General features: G+C 46.9%; 1 protein-coding gene across 1 annotated transcript in view; it reads left to right on the forward strand.

Moving 5' to 3' along the window:
* Positions 1–17288, forward strand: part of LOC126100431 (farnesol dehydrogenase-like) — a 60832-nt gene that overhangs the window by 9729 nt on the left and 33815 nt on the right. The window contains exon 2 of the mRNA XM_049911036.1: positions 12364–12532. Coding sequence (XP_049766993.1) covers positions 12364–12532 — 169 coding nt within the window. The remainder of the gene's footprint in view (positions 1–12363; positions 12533–17288) is intronic.

The following is a 17288-nucleotide window of genomic DNA, read 5'->3' on the forward strand; positions in this document are numbered from 1 at the left end:
CCACTGGCAAAAGATTCCGGAATAGTCCCCCATTCGGATCTCCGGGAGGGGACTGCCAAGGGGGAGGTTACCATGAGAAAAAGATTGAATAATCAACGAAAGGATAACTTTCTACGAGTCGGGGCGTGGAATGTCAGAAGCTTGAACGTGGTAGGGAAACTAGAAAATCTGAAAAGGGAAATGCAAAGGCAATATCTAGATTTAGTAGGGGTCAGTGAAGTGAAGTGGAAGGAAGACAAGGATTTCTGGTCAGATGAGTATCGGGTAATATCAACAGCAACAGAAAATGGTATAACAGGTGTAGGATTCGTTATGAATAGGAAGGTAGGGCAGAGGGTGTGTTACTGTGAACAGTTCAGTGACTGGGTTGTTCTAATCAGAATCGACAGCAGACCAACACCGCCAACGATAGTTCAGGTATACATGCCGACGTCGCAAGCAGAAGATGAACAGTTAGAGAAAGTGTATGAGGATATTGAAAGGGTAATGCACTATGTAAAGGGGGACGAAAATCTAATAGTCATGGGCGACTGGAATGCAGTTGTAGGGGAAGGAGTAGAAGAAAAGGTTACAGGAGAATATGGGCTTGGGACAAGGAATGAAAGAGGAGAAAGACTAATTGAGTTCTGTAACAAGTTTCAGCTAGTAATAGCGAATACCCTCTTCAAGAATCACAAGAGGAGGAGGTATACTTGGAAGAGGCCGGGAGATACGGGAAGATTTCAATTAGATTACTTCATGGTCAGACAGAGATTCCGAAATCAGATACTGGATTGTAAGGCGTACCCAGGAGCAGATATAGACTCAGATCACAATATAGTAGTGATGAAGAGTAGGCTGAAGTTCAAGACATTAGTCAGGAAGAATCAATACGCAAAGAAGTGGGATACGGAAGTATTAAGGAATGACGAGATACGTTTGAAGTTCTCTAACGCAATAGATATAGCAATAAGGAATAGCACAGTAGGCAGTACAGTTCAAGAGGAATGGACACTTCTAAAAAGGGCCACCACAAAAGTTGGGAAGGAAAACATGGGTACAAAGAAGGTAGCTGCGAAGAAACCATGGGTAACAGAAGAAATACTTCAGTTGATTGATGAAAGGAGGAAGTACAAAAATGTTCCGGGAAAATCAGGAATACAGAAATACAAGTCGCTGAGGAATGAAATAAATAGGAAGTGCAGGGAAGCTAAGACGAAATGGCTGCAGGAGAAACGTGAAGACATCGAAAAAGATATGATTGTCCGAAGGACAGACTCAGCATACAGGAAAGTCAAAACAACCTTTGGTGACATTACAAGCAACGGTGGTAACATTAAGAGTGCAACGGGAATTCCACAGTTAAATGCAGAGGAGGGAGCAGATAGGGAAAGGATACACTTCGACTTTGCATGCCCTCTTTTGGGAAGCATGTGAATATTGGTGGGCGATGCATTGCCAAATTTCCCACATGTGGCCAATCTGTCCTCTACAACGTCCGCTACAAGTATTTGCATGTTGTCATTCATTTTTGCTATCGAGTCTCTCCCCAGACCCTCGTCTCTGTTAATGGTCGGCAATTCATGTAGCGGGAATTCTCAGATTTTTGCAGTCGCGTTGGTATCCAGCACCTGACTACCGCCTCATTTCACCCGGCTTCTAACTCAGAGGTGGAGTGAATCAGGCAAACATTCAAAACCCAAATGAAGATGTCTGCGTTTGTCTCATCCCATGACAATGCGCTGTCTAGCTTTCTTGCCACATACTGGATGACGCCTGTTAATGAGTACAATCCAGCAGAATGTTCGCATGGGCGTCAGATGTCTGGTCTTTTGGAACTGTTGCACCCTGAGATGGATGCCTTGGACCATTGTGGTCCATCGACTTTTTCTCACAGAACTACCATTTGGTCCTGGTATTTTGGCCAGTAGCAAGGCAGCAGGGGTAGCTGATAGGTCTCATGGTGGGCCACACAGGCTGGCATTTATTTGTAGTGGATGTTGGTTGGGAGCAGTTGACCCATCATTTGAATCAGTTATATATGCAACTCGTCGTACCCTCTGCACTGCTGTCTCCAGGTTAGCCAGTCGATGGGGTCAGTCGCAGCACTGTTCTGGTGGGAGGGTTCCAACCATGCGAGTGTGCTCATCCACTGCCACCTCCACTGCACCTTCCGATTTCCTACCTTTTACTCCAAAATAGGGAGCTGTTGGGAGCAGCTCTCATGACTGCCGATGCAGAGGCTGTGAAATTTCAACCAGCGTCCTACATTCTCCACTCGCCAGTGGATGGGACCTCGCCCCTGCTAATGCCAGTGGATCAACCATACCCCAGCCTCCAGAATTTTTTGCCCCTCCAGTGGAGCCAGCTGCATCGACATTCTCTCCTGTGGTGGTCGATTTGCTGCTGGAGGTCATGCCACCTGCCCATTTTCGGCTCTACATGACCTTTTGACAGGGATGGTTGCAGATGAACTGGCATGCGTAATTCAGGAGAATATTGCAAAACTCTGTCACAAATTGTGTGCTTAAAGATTTCATTAGCAGAGCCCCTGACTCGAGTGTTAGTTGCCGGCAGCAGTAGACCCAGTCCGCCAGTTCTTAGGCAGATATCAACTACCTCCTTCCTGACCTTTGCCTCGCTCCATTCTCTGTTTTCCGTGTGCTTACTTTATTCTATCATTCATTATGATCATGTTGGGTTTGCTCTGTATACTTCTCTACAAGTCGTTCGAATTCTCTTCTCCCCTGTAGACTGACTTGCAAGTCAAATTTCATTCCCTCTTCACAGGTTCAGTTCCCCAGGCTTGTAGTCGTGCTACTGCCAGCTAGTGTAATAAGTGTGGCGACAGTAAAGATTTCATGATGTTATCACGCCTATGGAGATACAGAACATTATATGGCGAAAAGTTTCTTGACTACCCATTGAACACAGTGCCCATCAGGCAATATGCACCATTGTATACTGTATAATTCCAGCTCTACAGTCCGACCTCGACAGACAAGTCAGAGCTGACCAGTAATATTAACTTACCGTCTGCGAGTGATGTCATTTGGGTGTGGTAAGGAGAGTGTGGGGTTCAGTACAACTCTTTCCTGGCCTTTTGTCAATTTATCAAACAATGGAGCCGCTACCTCTCACTCAAACAACTCCTCAGTTGGGCTCTAGAGGCTGAGGGCACTCCATTACAGTCCTTCCACCAAGAAAAAATCCCTGGCCTAACTGAACCAGTATGCTCCGCATGGCAGTCATACGAGCTGACCTCTCAGATAGAATTTTTTTGTCTGCCAGGATGAGGGAGCGGATAGGATAATGAATACGAGTGGGCCTCATTGTAGGAGCTTTTAAATCTCTACATTTCTCTAAAAAAAAATTGGAGGAGTTATATACATACACTTAGGTACACTGTCAGCAGTGGCATTTTGCAGAGAAAGCGTAAAGGGAACACTAAATTCCACCATCGATTTGGCAAGCAATAGACGTTAAATGCTAACGGCTTAGTGTACGAGCTAATTCTCGAACCTCGTCAACTAAACTGCTCAAAAAATGTTTTATACACCTGCATATCTGCAAGCGTTGGTGAGTTTAGATTCAAGAAGATAAGGCAATAAGCCAATGGGGAAAAATTTTACTCTGAATGAAAAAAAACTATAATAAAAAAGGCATTCTCTCTGAAAGTGCATATCTTTGCATATCCGTGAACTCAAAACATACTGCTAGTATTGCTCCACCTAGTACACTGAAACATGCTTGGAGCCTCCTTGGCATGCTGTGCACAAGGTAGTTGAGACATCGCTGCTCAAACCTGTCCACTTTTCGTCATCGTCCTCCTGAAGTCATCCAGTATGTGAGGAGGGTTTCTTCAGGGGCATACTGGTCCAAAGAACGCTCAATCTGGTTCATGTCAGCAGGCAGCACAGGCTATTCCAGTTGGTTGACTTGGATAGGTGTGCTTGTGAATCATCGTCTTGAAAGACGAACCCGTCGCCAAAAAATCGACAATGAGTCTGGACGGTAGGATGGAGGATCTTGTCCAGATACTGCACAGCCCTGAAATTACCCGCGACAGCGATGAGAGGTGTCTGAGATTGCCGGCCGGTGTGACCGTGCGGTTCTAGGCGCGTCAGTCTGGAGCCGCGTGACCGCTACAGTCGCAGGTTCGAATCCTGCCTCGGGCATGGATGTGTGTGATGTCCTTAGGTTAGTTAGGTTTAAGTAGTTCTAAGTTCTAGGGGACTGATGACCACAGATGTTGAGTCCCATAGTGCTCAGAGCCATTTGAACCATTTTTTGTCTGAGATTTGTAGATGATACTGGCCCAAAATAAGACTGACCGACCACCCTGCAAAATCCGTGGGACTGCAGCCTGACACATGCGTTGGTACCTGGCCGCCTCTTCTACGATAATCATCAGGAATCCTGTAAATCCTGCAGTCATTGGCGATGAGAAATCGACGACATTGATCCAGGTTCTATTCCACTCAATCCACTAACATTTCGGATGATTGTATGCAGTGATATCCCATGGTCTAAAGAGATTTCCGGCCGACTTAAATAGTCATGAGGACGTTGCAAAGCTTTCTGTGGGCGGCATGTGTCAGGGGGCTTCCCCTATAGCTTAGGTAATTCGTGCATCCGCAAGACAGGCTTTTTGAGGCTGCATTTAAAAATGAATCCACACATGAGGATACTACTACACCAATGTTTCACCGTCTGTGCCACCCCCCCCCCCCTCCTCCACCACCCGCCCGCCCACTGACCCACACACAAATAGGATATATTGAGATAAGCGTCCTCAGCATAGAAAAGTTAACACTATTAAAAACGTGCAATGCACCAGGCCCTTACAGAATTACAATTATACACTCCTGGAAATGGAAAAAAGAACACATTGACACCGGTGTGTCAGACCCACCATACTTGCTCCGGACACTGCGACAGGGCTGTACAAGCAATGATCACACGCACGGCACAGCGGACACACCAGGAACCGCGGTGTTGGCCGTCGAATGGCGCTAGCTGCGCAGCATTTGTGCACCGCCGCCGTCAGTGTCAGCCAGTTTGCCGTGGCATACGGAGCTCCATCGCAGTCTTTAACACTGGTAGCATGCCGCGACAGCGTGGACGTGAACCGTATGTGCAGTTGACGGACTTTGAGCGAGGGCGTATAGTGGGCATGCGGGAGGCCGGGTGGACGTACCGCCGAATTGCTCAACACGTGGGGCGTGAGGTCTCCACAGTACATCGATGTTGTCGCCAGTGGTCGGGGGAAGGTGCACGTGCCCGTCGACCTGGGACCGGACCGCAGCGACGCACGGATGCACGCCAAGACCGTAGGATCCTACGCAGTGCCGTAGGGGACCGCACCGCCACTTCCCAGCAAATTAGGGACACTGTTGCTCCTGGGGTATCGGCGAGGACCATTCGCAACCGTCTCCATGAAGCTGGGCTACGGTCCCGCACACCGTTAGGCCGTCTTCCGCTCACGCCCCAACATCGTGCAGCCCGCCTCCAGTGGTGTCGCGACAGGCGTGAATGGAGGGACGAATGGAGACGTGTCGTCTTCAGCGATGAGAGTCGCTTCTGCCTTGGTGCCAATGATGGTCGTATGCGTGTTTGGCGCCGTGCAGGTGAGCGCCACAATCAGGACTGCATACGACCGAGGCACACAGGGCCAACACCCGGCATCATGGTGTGGGGAGCGATCTCCTACACTGGCCGTACACCACTGGTGATCGTCGAGGGGACACTGAATAGTGCACGGTACATCCAAACCGTCATCGAACCCATCGTTCTACCATTCCTAGACCGGCAAGGGAACTTGCTGTTCCAACAGGACAATGCACGTCCGCATGTATCCCGTGCCACCCAACGTGCTCTAGAAGGTGTAAGTCAACTACCCTGGCCAGCAAGATCTCCGGATCTGTCCCCCATTGAGCATGTTTGGGACTGGATGAAGCGTCGTCTCACGCGGCCTGCACGTCCAGCACGAATGCTGGTCCAACTGAGGCGCCAGGTGGAAATGGCATGGTAAGCCGTTCCACAGGACTACATCCAGCATCTCTACGATCGTCTCCGTGGGAGAATAGCAGCCTGCATTGGTGCGAAAGGTGGATATACACTGTACTAGTGCCGACATTGTGCATGCTCTGTTGCCTGTGTCTATGTGCCTGTGGTTCTGTCAGTGTGATCATGTGATGTATCTGACCCCAGGAATGTGTCAATAAAGTTTCCCCTTCCTGGGACAACGAATTCACGGTGTTCTTATTTCAATTTCCAGGAGTGTATTTTGCATTCAATATGCAGAGTACATTCGCCCAGATAGTTGTGCGTCTTAAGGCGCCACTTCTGGGATGGGGAAATGCGTCGACCCCGAATCGAATCCGCCCGTCGGATTAACGACGAGGGTCGGTGTGCCGGCCAGCCTGGGTGTGGTTTTCAGACGGTTCCCCACATCGCACCAGGTGAATACCGGCTGTCCCGCCTCAGCTGCACGACTCGCAAACATTTAGGAAACTTTCGCACACTTTCAAATGAATCACATTACACGCAGACAGTTCGGGTACCACATTCCCCACAGGGGGGAGGGGTAATCGGGGGGATGGGGGAGGGGGCACAGGAACAGCATCTGACCAACTTTTAAACCAATCATGCCAAATCTGAACCATGCCGACTCTGCGCAAAGGGACAAGAAAAAGAAGAAGATAAATACACTGCGGAAATCAGTCCCTTATCCAGCCCATATTTATCGAACAGTGAATAGTCTCGGGCAACCGAAAAGAGCGCAAATCACTCCTGTTTACGAAAAGGAAAAGAGAACGGACACTGAGAACTGAACGCCAATATCGCTATCGTGAGAGTGTTGTAGGAGCCTTAATATTAAGCGATAATGCTGTGAGATTTGTAAAATTCAGATACTTCTGTGTATGATTAGGAAGTCATCGAGATTTTGAGGTCCATCTCGTGCAGTCTCCACGATGTGGCTTTTACATAAGGAAGTTCTTGGCCTGTTTGCGAAAACTACCAAGTAGCGCCGTGGTTTGGATTCCACATAAATCCATTGGTCCATTGACAGACGTGTGGGTGTGATAATTTGCTTTTTTTGGGTGGGCAGGGACACGCCATATACGATGAAAATGTGATTAATAGAGTTCTGTGATGTCCAGATCAATCTTCACTGATTACGAGTCACGGTTTCTTATTCTATTCTTTTTTTATTTTAGGCAACTATTGACGAGCAACTCTGAACTTCAAATGCTGCTTTAAAGCAATTTCCTGATTATAAATCGCCGTACCTTCATCAGCCTCAAAGCGTAATTACATTAGATCGTACCAAAGCTCGTGGTGATGCTGAACTAGCTTGAAGCCTAAAGCAGCAAAATTACCAGTATACACCTTTACTTTTAGTGCTGGATCATTGTGCTGAAAGAAACAGCTGGAGGCTTCTCATGCTGGACGTTCAATTTCAAGCATCTAAACACCTCTTCCCAGTGAATGTTACTGGAAAGTTGAGCACCAAGTATGTCTTTTCTACGGAGCATAAAGTCACTATTATTCGTTTCCTCACTGACTGGAGAGCATTTGGCATTCTGTTATCTAAAAATTAAGTTTTTCGGTGACTTGTTGGGCTTGGGGACTCTCCTTCAGCCATAGCACAACGTCCCTATCACTGTTGCTCGTCACTGCTGCAGTAGTTTTTGCATAACTCCGATGTCAGCTTCGAAATTGCTGTCGCGCTTGTTTAATCTCAAGCACAGTCTCACAGTTACTAATTACTAATATGACCATTAATACTTACACCAGCTCACTCGTACGTTTTTATATTTACAGAATCAGTTTTATACATACCCGGCATTTATAATATGTTGTAGACAGTACAAAGCATGATTGTTTATACACATTTCTACAGTTACCGTAGCAGAATTAATAGATTTAATAAGCCAACGCATTAGAAAAAAACACGACGCCTTGAACGACTAGAGATAGAACATTCATGTTCACAGGACATATACATTAATATGTTCTGCAGAAATGATTAGCATGTGAACCACATCGGCCCGCGAGTTCGAGGTGAACATCGATATCGCGGCGCAACACCAGCTACCAGCAAAATGTGCCTGCGCCTCTCGTTGTCGCCATAATCCGAAGGCAATGGATCAGTGTGACCTGAGCGGACGTGCAGGATGCCTCGCCGACGTATGGGCGAACCGTACCGTCAAATGAGTCAATTTGAAAGAGTGCGCATTTCGACATGAGAGAATGCCACGCATCCATCCGGGAAACTGCTGCTTGTGTGGGTCCAAGGGTTTCGGCAGTGCAAGGGATGTTTGCAGAATGATTCATGGAAGGCTGCAGAACACGACGAGATGGTTCAGGCCCCATCATCCAGACCACCCCCCGAGAAGATCGACACCTCATCCGCATGGCATTGCAGGACAGATTTGCGTCCTCCTCGGCTCTGGCGCAAGAGTGGAACAGTGTAACGCATCGTACACTATCAGGAGTGATAGTCCATCGCCGTTTATTATGGCATGGATTATGTGCACTTCGTTCACTTTCCACCTATGTTTGACGAATGTGCAGAAACATGCTAGACGCCAAAGGTGTGTGGGACGGCGTCACTGGGGGCAGAAATGGCATCAGATAGTGTTTTCAGACGAATCCAAATTCGGTTTGTTTGCTAATCATAGTCGCGTTTTGGTTCGCTGCGAACAAGGGGAGCGGCATCACAGCGATGTATTACAGCTTCAACTCAAGGCCTTATGGAGTGGATTGCTATTGGGTACAGCCACAAATCACAGCTGGTGTGTGTCCAGGCCATACTGAAACCTGTAGCCATACCCTTTCTGCACAACACCCAGACGCCATTTTTCAGTAAGACAATGCAAGGCCCCACGTTGCTGCACCAACACGTGCCTTCTGCTTGTCACAGGATGTCAGCCTTTTGCTCTGGCCCACCAGATCACCAGACTTGTCACCAATCGAAAATGTGTGGGATACGGTGAAATGATAGGAGCAGTACTGTGACCCAGTGCCAACGGCCACAGATGAACTTCGGAATCAGGTGAATGCAGCATGGACGACTATACCACAGGATGCCATTCGCGCCTTATGCGCGTCGATACCATTACGCATGGAACAAGTTATTGGGGCCCCCGACAGACCCTGAGCCTGCTAGGCAACAGTACACATGCTAAATTGAGGTGACTGAAATGCTAACCATTTCTGCAGGACATACTAATGTACATGTCCTGTGAATATGAATGTCCTATCTCCAGTGGTTTAAGGTGTTCTGTCTTTTTTGTACATGAGTGTACGAGGTGCTATCCAAAATTTTCGGGACTGGTGCTGCCATCTGTTGAAAACCTTACCTTTGGACTAATGGTCACCACACCCTTGAAGTAGTTCTCATCCGCACGTACACACCAGTCCCAGCGCGTCTGCCACTGGTCAAACGTTTTCTGGAAGTCCTGTTCTTTGAGGGTGTTTATCACCGACAGCGCTTCTTCTTGAATCCTGTCTAGATTGCCGAACCGACGGCCTTTCAACTTGAGTTTCAGTTTTGGGAATAGCGCGAAGTCGCAAGGTGCCAAATCTGGCGAGTGTGGTGGGCGGGGTACAACCGCCATGCTGTTTTTTTCCAAAAAGGTCGTGGTGAGCAAGGACGTGTGACAGGGCGCGTTCTCGCGATGTAGCAGGCAGTTTCCTTGTCGCCAAAGTTCGGGCTGTCGTCGCTGCACGTTTTCACGGAGCCGTCGCAAAACGTCACAGTAGTACGCGGAATTCACTGTTTGGTTGGGTGGGACGAATTCTTTGTGCACAATTCCTTTGGTGTCAAAGAAAACGATGATCATGTTCTTCACTTGGATCTTCATCTGTCTCGGTTTTATGGGCCTTGGAGAGCCCAAGCTCTTGTGGCTTTGTCTCTGGGTCATAACTGTAAATCCAGCTCTCATCACCGGTGATAACCCGTGACAAGAAGGTTGGATCATTAGATGCCGTCTGACGAAGGTCCGTGGACACATCAACACGCTATGACTTCTGATCGGCAGTGAAGATCGCACAAATTTTGCGGCGACACGATGCATGCCCAGTTCATCAGCCAACATTCGTTGACATCTCCCATAACCAATACCCACTTCATCCGCAAAGTCTTGAATGGTTCGACGTCGATCCGCACGAACCAATTGTTGAAGTTTGGCAACAATGTCTGGCGTTGTGCAGCTAACGGGCCTTCCAGTGTGAGCATCATCTTCGACGTCTGTACGGCCGGCCCTGAACTCAAACACACGCGTATGGCTCATGCTCTGTCCCCCAAACACTTGTTGAATCATTGCAAGGATCTTCGTAGCACTTTTCTCGAGATTCGCATAGAATTTGATACACACGCACTGTTCTGTTCGCGGATCCATCGTAAAATCGCCACACACCAAACACACAGTATTACGGAAATCACTGTGGACACGCAACACGTCCTCCCAGCTGAATGTCACTCTGCACACTGACTCATCAGATGTGCAGCTCTCGCCACCTAGCGGTGCAAAGATCTACTACTCCTACTTTCCGGATGGCAGCACCAGTCCCGAAAATTTTGGATTCCACCTCGTATATAAGCGGAGTAGAGCAACGCAAATGTGGAAATCCACTGACATAAGCGACTCTGAGAAAGGACAAACTGATATGGCCTGGCGCCTGGGAACGAGCATCTCGAACACGACGAAGCTGATCGGCTGTTCATGTGCTACTGTCTGAGCATCTGCGGAAAGTGGCGAAAGGACGGTGAATCCTCGAGTAGGCGGCAAGGTGTTGGACGTCCACTCCTAATCACAGAACTTGAAGGTTGGGGGCTTGTCTGCACTGTAAGCTGACAGTATGTGGCAAATCTGACAAAGTGAAATGCTGGTGCAGGCACAGGTGTTTCGCAGCACACCGTTCAGAGCACATTGTTGAACATGTGATTCCACAGCAGACGACTCATACGTGTTCCCATGTTAACCCAACTAGATCGTCAATTACGATTGCGGTTGGGACGGGATCGTCGATATTGGGCCGTGGAATGATAGAAACGTGTCGCCTGATCGGATGAATCACATTTCTTGTTATACCCAGCCGAGCGGTTCTAGGCGCTACAGTCTGGAACCGCGCGACCGCTACGGTCGCAGGTTCAAATCCTGCATCGGGCATGTATTTGTGTGATGTCCTTAGGTTAGTTAGTTTTGAGTAGTTCTAAGTTCTAGGGGACTTACGACCTCAGAAGTCAAGTCCCATAGTGCTCAGAGCCATTTGTTATACCAGGTAGATGTTCAGATACGCCATCGTCCAGGCGAAGGGATGCTTAAAAAATGCAGGCTGCTGGGGCCAGTATTATGGAGACATTCGCCTGTGCGTCCATAGGTCCTACAATAGTGTTCGATGGCGTCCCATAATTTACGAGAATTGCGTGCCATCTGCGTAGACATCTGATACCTCCGGAAACCTACCAAGGACTTGTCGAGTCCATGCCACGCAGAATCGCTGCTGCATTGCATCCCAAATGTGGAGCAGTATGCTAATAAGCGGGCGGTCGTAATGTTTTGCCTCCTCAGTCATCAGTGTAAACAGTATGGCGAGGTAGCGAGCATGGTAGCAACATTACTTCAGAAATCTCGGAACCCTGCCGTATCGCCACACCACATGGATCCTCACATTACGAAACATGCTATAATACCTCTTTTAATAAGAATCTCTTTTCTCGTGTCTCAGTTCCACCTCAGCATTACATCCCCCATAAAAACAAGTAGTTTCTGTCAAAACTATTTCACTTGTTGTGCCTGTGCATCAGGCATATTGCCAGTCACACATTGTGGAAGCTGGCCCCTAATGATCACCAGGCTCTCAAAGCCATAGAACTGTGATTTAAGACCAGGGTGACGGGACACTACGCCCAAAGAACACTTGTAATGCCTCTTTGACCAGACGGCATGTGGCGCAAATGTGATTGCAGCTATTGGTGACTTCATGAAATACGATTGGTTATAGGAGATCAGAAACTGAATTATTGGTTCATGTTATTTGTAGGAGGGTCTCCTGAGAGTCAATGAACAAACGAATGTAGGTCGTGTATTAAGACATTATGTTTAGAGATCAGGGAATAACTTTTTTGCACTAGAGGGATCAAAGGACTAAAACTGTGGGAGAAGACGGAGGTTGGAATACATCCAATAAATAATCTAGATGAAGAGGTTGTTGATACAGGAGTTCGTGGCGAACTAAAGTCTGAAAACTGAACGGAAAAACAAACAATTTGTAGCCAAATGTGAGGTAAATGCCACCCGTTTGACAGTAGCTTCACTGAATTATATTGGATTTTCTTTGTAAATCTTCTCTTAAATGTTAATTTTCCAGGAAGTGGAGAAACTTGCTCGAGAACAAGGTGGTGAACTTCACGTCTTGGAGTGCGATCTCACGAAGGAAGAAGACATCCTGCGTGCTTTCCAATGGGCCAGCGACAACTTTGGTGGAATTGATGTGCTCATCAATAATGCTGGTCTCTTCTACGAGAGTCTCCTGTCAGGTAATGGCGTTTCGAATGTACTGTTTACGTGTATCTTTTAGTTGGCCACACTCTTGTCATGTATCGTATACAGAGGAAAGTGCAAAACCATTTTTTTAGGGAAATAACTTCCCGAAGCCTCCCTCAGTAGCACGATTTTAATTGGGACTGACTATGCTTTTATCTACGATGAGTAGTATTTGGTGTTGTACAATAGAGAAAGTGAAAAGTGAAAAGACCAAATTATGATTCTATAAGTGGAGAAGAGACCATAAAAAGGACTGCAAATTTCTTTATTGTCAAGCCTGAGAAGAAGGTAAGGGGGAAAAAACCAATAAACAGAATGATAAGAGGAACTTCCAAGTCCTTCAGCATTCATTTTTACTGTTGTTACTAGGCTACTAGGTAATGTAAGGGGTGTGAACAACATTAGATGTTGAGTGATCAATGCATAGGATTGTGAGGCCAGGCATATTCATCGTCAACGTACTGGGCGACCACGTCTGACAACAAGGGAGAATCGCCATATTGTGCACCAAGCACGTCATAACCACATCTGTGGCTGCCAGCTAAGAGCAAGTAATGAACTCACTGCAACATTCCGTTTCGTCCCTCACCATTGGTCGGAGACTACCAGTAGATTAGGGAATTACCACTTCATTTTTAGGCTGTCGTTAACACCACAACACAACGGCTGCATGTGGAAGTACGCCGTGACGGGGAAGCATGGATTGCTGATAAATGGCGTTGCACTGTTGTAAGTAGCAGTAGCGTGAATAAAAGGTCGATATGTGTAGGAAGCGTGAAGCGTACTTTGAATGCCACGAGCACTTTAAATAAGAAAATGGTATCTGACGTTCAAATCAACGTAAAAGATTGGGTCGCCACCAACTCTAGCTACACGACAAATAAGAGGTTGCGCTGAGTCTGGAAAATTACTTAATTTATTCATAAGAGAAGTCCGCAGCTCGTGGTCTAGCTCGCTGGCACGGTAACTCAGCGTGTTCGGTCAGAGGGTTAGTTCCCCTCTGTAATAAAAAAAAACTGAGTTAATGGATCAACGACGAACTGAAACGGGTGTCTTGCGACGTCCGCCCCGAGCAGATACAACGAACAAAATGAGATCAATTAAAAAAAAAAAAAAGTGGTAGCGTTCTCGCTTCCCGGGCACGGGGACCTGCGTTCGATTCCCGGCGGGGTCAGGGATTTTCCCTGCCTCGAGATGACTGGGTGTTGTGTCGTCTTCGTCATCATCATTCATCCTCATTACGGTCGGAGGAAGGCTATGGAGCAAAACACCTCTGCACATTGCCTAGTACGACGGTACGGGTCTCCCGCATCGTCCCCTATGCTCCTCAGAGTATGGGACCTCATTATCATTCATAAGAAAAACTCACAAAAGAACATTCATTGTAAAGTCACTGATAAAGAATGGGATGTAATTATTAATATGATCCAGGCATTGTTCACGTGAATCAAATACTGAATAAAGTAAAGAGTGCGTGAACACTGTGCATAAGTACAGCTTGCAGCAACATTTCTGAAAACAAGATATATTCCAAAACATTTGTTTTAAATAAAAAAGGGACACTGTGCGCATGGAAACGCTATGGGTGGGCTAACAAGGAAAACTACAAGGTAAATGGCGTAGGTGACGGAGACGTAACATTGGTACACTGGATAAGATTGGAGGCAAAATTATTCATTCCTTCAAACATTGATGTAATGCATATATAGACTGCTGTTGCCTGGTAACTAAGTACAATTGCTAGTGAAACGCTATACATTTCACAATAGACTCGTGTGTCAACATGGTTCGCGGAGACACAATTTTAGTAACATCAAACCACGCAGTTGCGGACAATTAACATTTTACAGAGGATACATTTGAAGAGACAAAGGATAATGACAGAGGGCCAACAAACTCTAATATTAACCCATGTGGGTGGTTTCCACAGTCATAAAGTAAAGAGACAAAGAAAATTCACAAAGAAGCAAAAATTACCAAGAATCGGAAAAGATTAGAATGCATACACACGCAGCTGCAGGCACACAAACATTCACACTAAACCGAGGGCGCTTCAACATATGCAACACCTTTGTGCTATGTTCTTCTTACGGATGAAAGTCAAGTCTGCATTAGCAATCAAACTGAAAATCTGCAAAAGCCTTGCATTCCTTGCTGCGACCCAGCAAATCAATCATTATAAGATGAAATGCGAGACCAAAAGCTAAAAGCTCCCCTCTTGCTATGAGACAACGCGCCACGCGCTTGTCAACTCACCCATCTTCGAAGACACTTCGGCTGCAGACCCTCGGCGAGCTGGAAGCAGACTGACCATCTCACACACTCCAACGCCTCCCACGTGACTCCGTGGCCAGGAAAACCAAGAGATGAGGCTTCCGCCACCAACCTAACACCGGCAACTTTCACACAAGGGGAGCAAACCCCTTTGCCTACCTGAAAACAACAAGGGTTGGCCATTCTGTACGACTACCGTTGATTCTCTGCAGCAGACTAAACCACTGTATAGCAAAATGAAACACACCCACATTCATTCACTCACTCACGTATGCCAGAGAGTTCTGTATCATTGGGAAGCAAATAAAATGATAATGAAAGGGGACTACAGGACCCTTTCACTGTGTTCAGCAATGAATCTCAATTTGCACTACTCTGGATGACCGTCATTGGGAGTTATGGTGGCGACCTGGGAAGAGGTCCCTCTCTTCCAGTGTTTTGGAGGGGCACATCAGCGTTATTCCTGATGTCATGGCTTGAGGAGCCATCAGGCATCACGTCAGGTCACGGCTGGTAGTGGTTGAGGGAACTCTGAGGTTGAGGCAACTCTGACGGTATAATGGTATATCACAACATGCTGTGTTCTTATGTGTTATCTCTCATACAACAGTATCATGGTACCACTTTTAAACAGGACAATGCCACTTGATTTGTCTCTCTGCGAACTATCTGTGTGATGTTGTACTCTTGTGACTAACAAGAGACCCAGTTCTTTCTAGACCCACTTCTTTCCCCAAACCGAACGTGTATTGAACCAGCTCGGATGTCACTCCATCCAACTTCCGGTATCCAGGACATCAAGGACCAGAGGGGGAGGAGATTAGTGTTTAACGTGCAGTCGTTGTCATTAGGGACGGAGCTCAAGCTCGGTTTAGGGAAAGATGGGGAAGGAAATCGGCCGTGTCCTTTCAAAGAAAGCATCCCGGCATTTGCCTGAAACGATTTAGGAAAATCACGGAAAACCTAAATCAGGACGGCCGGAGACGGGTATGAACCGTCGTCCTCCCGAATGCGAGTCCAGTGTGCTAATCACCGCGCCACCTCGCTCGATATCAAGGAAAAGATAAACAGTTGACCGCCAATTTCCTCAGACCGAATCTGTCCATGCAAGCAAGTCCGAGGGAGTGTGGTATGTCATAGTGATAAGTGGGCTCATACTGCGAAGCTCTTGGTAAATTTGACTCGATTTTGTAATCATTAAAATACCATCACATACAAGTGAAGCTTAACTTCGTTTCCTCCTCCCCTTCTGGGTGATTCACTTTTTTGTCAAGTGATTTTTTTTTTTTTTTTTTTTTTTTTTTTTTTTTTTTTTTTTTTTTTTTTTTGGTGGGGGAGGTGATCATGACCTGCACCTCTTTCCCGCCTGCCCGTGTTGGACCCACACCTGGCTGCTCCCAGTAGGGAACAGGCCAAGTGAGTGGCCGCTATGGAAGCATACCAGGCAGCAGACAAGTAATGTTTCCATAGTGAATCTACCACTGTCTACATTTCATGACTGGTTGTCGAATATGAAGCATTATTCACTAGAGGACTCTGCAGAAATGCTTCTAGTGTGTAGTATGCCAAGGCGTAGTGCCTGGAAGCAGTGTACCGAGCCCAGTTCACAACAGGCACCATCGTCATTGGAAGATGTTTATCGCCGTGGGTTGAAATGAGAAATTGAGTCGTTTGATCCACGTAGAGCTGCTCTAGGCTGTTAGTAAGGAATTGTCCTCACAGCATAATTTGAGATGGTGTTGGCTCATATGGAAAGAGACTCGTTGTTAAGCACCCATCAGTTAGATTTTTTTTTTCTTATGGGTTTCCTGAAGTTACTGGTGCATGAAACTCCAGCAGAAACCGAAGAGAGAGTAACTGGTAGGCTCCAAACAGCATGGCCATTGTGGCCACTGCGACGTCCACCTCAGATTCACGCACGCTTATTAGCGTTCGTCAGTTGCCCTGACCAACACAATCTTTCATTTAGTATGTGTGGGAGATCGTGCGACGATATCTGCTCAGTCTGCGTGATCGACATCATCACGCGACAAAGTGCACCAGGTGAGTAGCATCGACGTTTTTTATAGAAGTTTTTTCGAGGATATCTCCATAAAGAGACTAACCTAACGATCTCAAAAACAGTGTTAACGTACGGCAGCTTTTTTTTCTTTTCTTGTTAACTCATCACTCTTCTGATCGATTCGATGTGGCCCGCCACGAATTCCTCTCCTGCGCTAACTTATTCTTCTCACAGCAGTACTTACACCCTAAATCCACAATTATTTGTAGGATGTTTACCAATCTGTAACTCCCCCCCCCCCCCCCCCCACAAGTTGCAGTCTCCACAGCTCTCTCTAGCACCATGAAAGTTATTCGCTGATGTCTTAACACATGTCTTATCAGCCTTCCTCTTCTTCTTGGAAGTGTGTTCCATATGTTTCTGTTTACGTCGATTCTGCGGAGAAACTTCTATCCAACAAATTTACATCTGAC

This window comes from Schistocerca cancellata, chromosome 9, assembly GCF_023864275.1.
Source record: "Schistocerca cancellata isolate TAMUIC-IGC-003103 chromosome 9, iqSchCanc2.1, whole genome shotgun sequence".
Lineage (NCBI taxonomy): Eukaryota > Metazoa > Arthropoda > Insecta > Orthoptera > Acrididae > Schistocerca > Schistocerca cancellata.